The following is a 9,774-nucleotide window of genomic DNA, read 5'->3' on the forward strand; positions in this document are numbered from 1 at the left end:
AAAAAAAAAATAAGATAAAAAAATGAGTGAGATATATAAAATTCTTATCAAGATGTATAAAAGGAACAAAAAAAAAAAAAAAATACAAGGGTGAATGTCGGGTGTGTTTTTTGTAACAGAGCTTTTTTTCCGACCCTCCTCACAAACCACTTTTAAATATACATGTATGACGTAAAAATTCTATTCAGATATATGTGAGTTACTTTTACAGTTGAAATAAAATAAAAAAAAAAAAAAAATCCTTGCCAAGAAATAAAAAACATTTCAAATTTTTTCACATTGCTTTTTTTTTTTTTTTATATCAATGTAGATACTCACTTATCTTGTGGAATTTCATGGACTGTGAAACAATTTAAATTTCAAATAATTGACTGTGATTTAACTAAGGTATTTTGTAAAATAAAAAATTACATCAATTATAGTTTAAATATTTTATCTACAAAAAGTAAAAAAATTAACAAAAATATGCTAATTAATTTAATTTTTTTTTAAATATACAATCCAATTTTTTGATAATAAATTTTTATTATTATTTTGTGGTTTATTGTATGAGTATATTTTTATATCATACAGTTATGATTTATAAATGAAACATGGAATTTATGTTATTCCAATTTTTTTTTTCGAATAAAAAGCTCTGTATTGAGTTTTTTTTTAACTTTTTTTTCGAGAGCCAATATGAAATCGAATTTTCACGTTTTCCCATGAGAGTTTTGGTTATCTCTCTCAATGCACGAATATTGCAAACCTTCTGGCAGTGGTATTATGCCCAGTAGCGTATTATATACTTCAACAAATCCTAAAATATATATATACATTAACAATTTATCCGTATTGAAAATTACAACATCAACATTGGCACTATCTTAAAAAAAATATCGATATCAAATTATTTTAACATTGAGCAAATTAAAAATAAATATCATAAACATCAAATAAAATAATCTGTTAATCCAAATGAAGAAATAATAATAATAAAATCTCATTAACATTAAAATAAATATCCTTTTGAATCAAAAAAAAATTATTAAATTGAAAAATAAAATATACTTTTTAATTAATAATATTTTTCATTAATACAAAATAATTTTTTAAATAAAGCAAAAATATTCTGATGAATTATTATTCATTGAAAATTGATTTATTTTATTTTTATTTATTTTATTTTTCGGTTTTTTTGAGTTAATCGATAAGTGGTCTGACCAAAAACTGATGTATACTACTTGCTTCATTTTTTTTTCTTAGTTTTTTTTGCTTTTTTTTTTGTTTTATTTAAAAAAAATTGACAACGTAAGGTCGCAGAGGTTAGCCGTCATGGTCTGAGAATTTCAAAGGCGGAAGCATGACCCCGTCTCACCGTAACTCTTTTTTTTTGAATACCACAAGTCACTTTTCGCGAGTGTGCATTGTGTATGTGTGTGTTTTTTCGAGTGGCGGTTGTCATCATACATATTCAGTGGTTTTTTACTATCCACGCCAGTCGTATTATATCTTTTAGTTTGTAGAGTATAAGATTTTCCTTCAATCCTCCACTGCAATGACATTTAAAAAACACAACAAAAAAATAATTTACACAAAATAAAAGAACCGGAAAATATGAAAAAAAGAATTATAATTTTAGAGAAAAAATCTTTGAGTTATTCAATTATCTTCAAGACAAGAATAAACATATATAATATTGAAAAATATAGTTTATAAAGAAAATGGAAAAAAATATATATATATTCTTCAGCTAGATTAAAATATACAAAGATAAAAATAAATTAAAAAAATTTTTTTTTCTACTTGCGATAGGATGGCTTTGACTTGAGGCAGGTAAAAAAAAATAGAAAACAAAATACTTTCCAACGAGAGAAAATGAGTGAATATGTCTCCGAATAAGAGATGGAAAAACACAGAGAGCAAAAGAGATAAAGAATAAAATATGAAATTATAAAATGAAAGAAAAAAAAAATTTTTTTTTGTAAATGAAAAAATGATAATAATCGTAAAAGCAAAATGGGAATGCAGCCAAGTGAATAGCCCAACTTATATATTTTAATTTAAAATTTAAAAAATAATATAACAAATAGCAATTATTTATATTTTTAATTTTCAATATAAAATTTAATTTTTATAAATAAATAATTTTTAAAAAAATATATACACAAGAGGGGTAGTAAATATTTATATTGCCAATATCTGTGTTGCTCAGAGTTTTTCAATTGAAATTGTTTAAAAAAAAAAAAAAAGAAAAACATAATAAAAATTGAAAATAAATAAAAAACAAAATATAAAACGTGAATACTAAAACTATGGCAAAACCCAATCATATTTTCAACAAAGAACTTTGGGCAATTGTTTCAACGCTAATACTTTAAGTCTATGTGAATGTTGAAGGTGCACTTTCAAAATTGCCTTAGAAAAGTTTTACGCTTGAAGCAGTTGATACGAGAATGCAAAGTTGTTGTTGTTATTATTATTATTATTATCATTATTATTATTATAACCACGTGCATGATAGTATTGCCTTATTTCCATAAGATACTTTTGAATATGCCAAAAATTTCAACATGATAATAGAAAATATTTATTTATATTCACACAGTGTTTACAAATATTTATTATTAGGTTAAATATTTTCATAGAGCATTGTTGTCATTGTTTGTGAATAAATTACTATTAATTATTTAGAAAAAAAAATATATACATAATGAAAATTCAATTTTATAGAATATTTTGTTTATCAAATTTTTTTTTTTTGGACATTTTAAGTTAATACAAAAGAATATATATTTATTTATGTCGAGAAAATTCAAAATTACAGTTTTATATTGTAAAATTAATTTATTAATTATTTTGGGGATTATTTTTAATATCAGGTTTTAAATTTTGATTGTATATTATTGTTATGGAAATTGAAAGCTTATGTCAAGTGGCTGAAAACGTATTTTAAAATTCAAATTTTACATGGAAAAAAAAATATAAATTCAACATGAAGAACAAGAGGATTGGACAATCCATAGTTTTCTTAAACAATAAAAATCTTTTAATAATATATTAGATATATATATGTGTGTAAATCCACAAGGAAATATATATCTCAACTACTTATATTCAACCAAGCTTTTTCTATGCATTATTTTGTGTGATATATTAAGTATAAATATATGTGACGTCGAGGAAATCGACTTTCTTCGTTTCGTATTTACATTTTTTATATAGATTTTTTTCTTTTTTTTTTGATTATTTTTTTTTTAGTTCTATCAACAAAAAAATAAATGTATATTGTATGTTTTTTTTTCAATTTTATTTTTATCATAAAGAAAAAGTGATTTTTAAATTCATTTACAAATGGAATAATTAAGAGAGTAATTTTTTTTCTTGATGAAAACAATGTTTTAATTTAATAAAATATATATTTGTGTTTATGAAAATTTAAATTTGTAATAAAATTTAAATTTGAATTCCAGAAATGTTTACCCAACAACAAACGAATGAAATAAATTTTTTTAAATATATTTTTTTTTTTTTAATAAAATAAAGCTGAGGAATTTACAAAAGTTAAAAGATTTGCTATTTTTTTATTATTTTTTTCTTTATATCAACGTAAAAATGTCTTCGTATACAAACTTACGATGAAGAAAATTTAAGAATATATATATACGTTTTTTTTTTGTAGTGTATTATTGCACAGTCTTGAAATTGAAATATATATTTTTTACAAAGCTTGCACGTTTCTGTGTCAGTGCAAATATTTAAAGTTTCAAGCAAGTTTATATACTCCATCTGTAAGAGAATTTTATGATCACAATTTTTTTCTTAAATTCACAATATAAAACTACCACACCCCAAAAAACTATTATTTTTCAAGGTTTGATTTTTCAAGCACATGGTGAATCATCACCATTGAGTTGTATAAAACTACCTGTCACTATTTTTTACAATATTATTTTTCATATTTTTTATATATAAATATATTTTTTTCAAATTGTAAAATACGTCATGAATATATTTCCATTTCTATTCATCTGAAAAATAAAAAAATCAAATAATTCAGATCAATGCATTTTAATATATAATTTTATTCAACACTTGAGTTATTTTTCACAACAAAACAATTTAATTAATTATGATTTAATAATATTTATTTATATTATTTGTCATGTTATTCGTAACTATGAATTATCGACAAGCATGAAAATGAGTGACTTGGATTTGTATATGAATTTATCAATACGTAATCGCACTGGTTATCCTGTATCAATAAAAAAATTAAAATCATAAATATTGTATTTATTTATAAGTAATTATTTTATAACTATGTTGTCTGTTTGTATAAAACAGTAATTAAATTCGAAAAAAAAAAAATTTATATAAATATATAATTTCTAGAATAACTATTTTATGATTTTATCATGTTTTTTTTTCTTACATTCAACAACTTTTTTGTACCAAATATTTTTTCTTGCTTAAGCATACATGTTATTGTACATATAATCAGAAAAAAAGTTAATATTATACTGATATGCTAGTGACCTCTGATTGCATTTTTTTGCTATTATCCACGAATCAGTTTTTATAATATACCAAAGTCAACCAGACATTTTTTTTACGTATGACAAACAGATATCTATTTTTCAAACAGCACTTTATGTTGGATTATACAGAATAATTTGAGCATTGATTATTGGTTGAATTGTTGTTGCTTCTTCAACTAATCATGGAGGTAAATATATATTTTTCTATATATATAATGATCTTCTTGACATATTTTGCTGCGTATATATTCTATGTTCTATTTGAAATACCTTACATACATCTTTTTAAAATTTTAAATATTTAAATCAACAAATAAATGTACAAATTATTTTAAATTTTTATCATCAACAACTTTTTTTTTTATTTTGTACAATTTTAATTAAAAAAAAAAAAATAATTGAAATAAAAAAAATTCAGTATTAATTAAAAAGTAATTATATCATAATTTTGTCCTCTATTTGTATGAAGTGATAAATAAATTAAAAAAAAAAAAATTTATAAATATGCAATTTCAAAATCAACTATTTAAAGATTTTATTATGTTTTATTTTTTCTGCATTCAACTATATTTTTTTTCTTGCTTAAGCATACATGCGTAATTGTACTTGTAATAAAAAAAAAAAATTAATTTTATACAATACATGTATGTATAAGGACTGAGCTGATATGCTAGCGACCTTCGATTGCATTTTTTGCTATTATCTACAAATCAGTTTTTATAATACGCCAAAGTCAACCAGACATTACTGAATATCGTTGACTATGCAATTAGTTTCTGACCATATAAATAAGACTGAGAAAAAATGTTTTCCTAACATTATTTCTTTAAAAGTGAACTAGCTCATTTATAATTTTATTTGATAATATCTTTTAATTTTTTATTAAACATGTTGAATCAAGGTATTTATTGAATATTAATAAGTTTAACCATCATTTTATTGTTTTTAATTTAATTTTTAAATTTATTGTTTTTCACACATTCAATTTAATTTTTTTGTTTTAGAATTTTTGATTATTTGTATAATCATAGGAATTTTATTGTCATACTGTTTAAAACCATGTTATAAATTTTTTGTTTATCAAAAAACAGTGATTAAATTTTCAAAAAAATTACCAGGAATTCCAACTTTGCCATTTATTGGAAATTTAACATTTCTTTTAAAAAATAAAAAAAGTAATATTAATTTTTTAAATATTTATCTATATTTGCAATTGTCACATAATGTGTATTTATAATTTAAATTTTATATTTAGATTTACCAATCGCACTAGAAAAAGTGAGTCGTCAATTGAAAAAAAATTTTGGTATATGGTTTGGTCCCATTTTCGTAGTGTTTATAGTTGAGCCAGATGATATAGAGGTATGTTTATTTTTTATAAAAGTGTAAACCTTGATTATAGTTAAATAATTGTGAAAAATAATTTTTGTTTCTAAAGATTATCTTGTCGAGTCCATTAACTGCAGATAAAGAACCAACTATCTATAAAATATTCGCTAAATTTCTGGGTCCAACAACTTTACAGTCATCAAAAGGTTTGTAAATACATAAAACTCATCAAGATAATAGTTTTTTATTGTTTTTTACGAAATACAAAAAATCTAAATAATTATAATAACGTATCATAACGTAACATACGCGAGTAAATTAATTCCTTTTAATTTGTAAAAAGCAAAATATTATTTAGGATATAGTCGGAATTAATATCTATTCGTTCTTTTATCAAATTAAAAAGAAAAAAATAATTTAAAATTGAAGAATAATGAAAATATTTATTGAAAATTTTAATTTTTTATTACAGCTGATAAAACATATCGCAATGATAAAAAATTAATTATGTCAATAATTAATAGTAAATATGTTTTTAAATTCATTGATACATTCAACTATCATGCAAACGTACTTGTTAAAGTACTTGAAAATAAAGTTGACAAAGGAGAATTTGACGTGTTGAATGATATGTCACATTGTATAGCAGACATAGTATTTGAAACATTATTTGGTATACCAGGTAAAAACCAACAAGGCACGATAGACAAATCCGTATTTCATATAGAAAGGTATAAAACCACTGATAAATAAATATAAATCTATTTAAATTTTTTAATAATTATTTTTTATATTAAAAAAAAAAAAAAAATAGTTTAGCGGAGTTAGGATATCAAAGGGGAATTAATCCATTATTTCATCCTGATTTTTTATTCAAGTTATTTAGCAAACATTCAAAACAATGGTACCTCGCGAAAACAGAGATAGATTTATTTTTTGAAAATGTAATGTATACTCTATTTTGTATTTAATTTATCATGTATATACTATTTTTTAATTGATTAATTGATTGATTGATATTTAATATTTTCAAGTTGTTTGCTGCGAAAACAGAGAGTAATTCAAAACGTGAAGATAATGAAAACAAACCTCAATTTAATTTTTCATTATTTGATCAATTATTTAGCAGTGATGAGGCAACACAAAAATGGACTAAGGACGAAATAAAGACGCATTTACTCACATTATATGTTACAGTATATTGAAAAATATAATAATATTAATTGGTAAAATAACAAAATATCCATAATTTTTTATATTATTTTCCTTTTTTTTTAATTCTAGTCACATGACACTGTCCATGGTCTCATATCATTTTCATTATTAATGATTGCAATGCATCAAGAAGTTCAAGATAAAATTCGTGAAGAAGTTAATGAAATTGTTGGTGATGAATTAATCAATGAAAATGTTTTAAACAATTTAACATATATTGATATGACACTGAAAGAGATAATCCGACTTTTTCCTATAACACCGTTATTAGGAAGAGTTACAAATGATGATCTAAAACTAAGTAAAATTTTTTTTTAAATTTACCTTTTGTATGTATTTTATATAATTATTAATAATTGCTATTATTTTTTTAGCTTCATATACACTACCCAAAGGATGCTCTATCGCTTTGTTAGCATTTGGAGTCCAGAGAAATCCAAATTATTGGATTGAACCAGATAAATTTAATCCAGAACGTTTTACACCTGAAAACTCTAAAAATCGACCAAACTATGCCTACATTCCATTTAGCAGAGGTGTTAGAATGTGTCCAGGTATAAATTATTATTTAAAAAACAATATAATCATTTTATTTTTAATTATAAATATATATATTTATTATTATATTTTCAGGCTATAAATATGGACTTGCTTGTTTAAAAATTATTATTTGTCATGTTATTCGTAACTATGAATTATCGACAAGCATGAAAATGAGTGACTTGGATTTGTATATGAATATATCAATACATAATCGAACTGGATATCCTATATCAATAAAAAAATTAAAATCATAAATATTTATTCGAAAGTAATTATTTCATAATCTCGCCATCTGTTTGTACGAAACGATAATTGATTCTAAAAAAAAAATATAAATATGTAATTTCTAGAATAACTATTTTATGATTTTATCATGTTTTTTTCTCCTACACTTAACATTGTATTTTGATTGCATTTTTCGCTATTACTCACAGATCACTTTTTATAATATACACCAAAGTCAACAGGACAATACTGAATATTGTTAAAATGTTTTTCAACATTATTTTTTTGATAGGAAACCAGCTTATTTATAATTTTTTTTATAACATTTTTAATTTTTTCTTAAACATGTTAAGTCAAGGTATTTATTGAATATTTAAAACAACTTTTTTTTTGCTTATAATCCAATGTTCATAAATCATATGTTGCATTGTATATCAGACATAGTATTTGAAACAATATTTGGTATACCAGGTAAAAACTAACAATGCTCTGGAGATAATTCCGTATCTCATATAAAAAGTTCATGAATTATAATGATAAAAAGATAGAAAAATCAAATGGACCAATACATTTTATTTCAAGCGAATAATTGCAATACCGAATTGGACATTGATTGAAAAAATTAAAAATAAAAAACTTTACAAAGCTGATGGTAAATGGTAAACGATATTAGACAAAAAAGACTGAAGGGAAAATAGTTCTCTCTATGTTGGATAAAGTTGCTGCGGTAAGTAGAAAAATTCGATTTACCAGTCGCCAAGTGAAGTTTGTGAAGTGGTTGATGAGATTAAGACCCCCATTGCGAATTGGAAGAAATAAAACGTAAAAAATTTATATTAAAAATTGAATAATAATAAACTAGTTAAATGAATAAACTAAAAAAAAAAAGTTAAAAGAAAAAAAAATAACAATAATAAAACTATAAAAATCTGATATTATAAAAAAAATTAAATAAATTTTTAATGAACTTATAATGAGGATAGTTACAAGAAAAACTAATGCTTACGTAATTAAAATTAAATTATTCAGAATAAATGTATTTATGCTTTGTTGCAGAATTTTAATTGTAGTTTTTTTTCAATTTTTTTTTCGTCTATTTAAATGCTGAGACTAAATAGAATATTTTTTTGAATAAATAATTTATTAAGTGTTATGCTTTAGACACATAATGATCTGCAATAGTCTATAATTATAAATAAAAAAATATTTAAAACAACTGTTGACTCAAGTGTCAATCAATATACAAATATGGAAAATAAAAAAAAAAAAAAATTAATAATACATTTGATGATAAATAAATACTAAGTAGTTAATATTAGCATAAAAAACTTGTTACATTGAAAAAGATAAACCGGTTTTATTTAATGACGGTTAATTATTTCTTCGAGTCAATAAAACAATAAATAAAAAATATAAATCATAAAAAAAGTTAAACAAAAAATTGATCGATTTAATAAAACGAAGATGAAGATTATTAATTTTTAGACTTTTACAATTGTATTGTATTGTAAAATTTAATTTACATTTTAATTGACTTAGTTAAAGGAACAAAAAAACCACAACAACTTAAGACCAAAACAAAAGAAAAACATTAAAAGTACGAACGAGACAGAAAATTAAAAAAAAAAAAAATATTTTTATAAAAATAATACAAACAAGATAAGGCGCAGTGGGACTTTTACAAATGGAAAATTGTATAAAGAATATCTATATAAATGTAGGAGAAATGAAATAAATAAAAAATAATAATAAAAAAGATAAAAGAAAAAAATTCACAGTGAAAACGGAAAACTTAATTTCTCCCGTGAGATTTTATACTGGAAAAATATTCTCTATAGTTGTTGTATATTCAAGTACTTTAATTTGCAATTTAAGTAAGGTATACAATATACAAAGACGATTCAAATTTAAAATATATATATTCATCACTCAAAAGACTAAA

The 9,774-nt window shown here is 22.0% G+C and overlaps 1 protein-coding gene across 3 annotated transcripts; it reads left to right on the top strand.

Annotated features, from left to right (window-relative positions):
* The first annotated feature begins 5,804 nt into the window (after positions 1-5,804).
* Positions 5,805-9,464, top strand: LOC122854377 (probable cytochrome P450 4ac1). Of its 3 annotated transcripts, XM_044154958.1 has the most exons (5): positions 5,805-5,882; positions 5,959-6,055; positions 6,884-7,365; positions 7,439-7,618; positions 7,698-7,965. In XM_044154958.1, the coding sequence occupies exons 3-5, from the start codon at positions 7,176-7,178 to the stop codon at positions 7,859-7,861; spliced, it is 534 nt and encodes a 177-aa protein (XP_044010893.1). In that variant the 5' UTR covers positions 5,805-5,882; positions 5,959-6,055; positions 6,884-7,175; the 3' UTR covers positions 7,862-7,965. The 3 variants fall into 3 exon arrangements, with proteins under 3 accessions (XP_044010893.1, XP_044010892.1, XP_044010891.1); XM_044154957.1 differs by lacking the exons at positions 5,805-5,882; positions 5,959-6,055 and adding an exon at positions 6,725-6,793; XM_044154956.1 differs by lacking the exons at positions 5,805-5,882; positions 5,959-6,055 and having other exon boundaries at positions 7,140-7,365; positions 7,698-9,464.
* Positions 9,465-9,774: the final 310 nt, after the last annotated feature.

Source organism: Aphidius gifuensis, linkage group LG4 (assembly GCF_014905175.1).
Source record: "Aphidius gifuensis isolate YNYX2018 linkage group LG4, ASM1490517v1, whole genome shotgun sequence".
Lineage (NCBI taxonomy): Eukaryota > Metazoa > Arthropoda > Insecta > Hymenoptera > Braconidae > Aphidius > Aphidius gifuensis.

Excerpts from the sequence above, each read along its gene's own strand:
- LOC122854377 (XM_044154958.1), top strand. The coding sequence starts at position 7,176 with ATGATTGCAATGCATCAAGAAGTTCAAGATAAAATTCGTGAAGAAGTT. Across the intron at positions 7,366-7,438 it reads AAATGATGATCTAAAACTAA|CTTCATATACACTACCCAAA; the intron begins GTAAAATTTTTT and ends TTATTTTTTTAG. Across the intron at positions 7,619-7,697 it reads AGGTGTTAGAATGTGTCCAG|GCTATAAATATGGACTTGCT; the intron begins GTATAAATTATT and ends TTATATTTTCAG.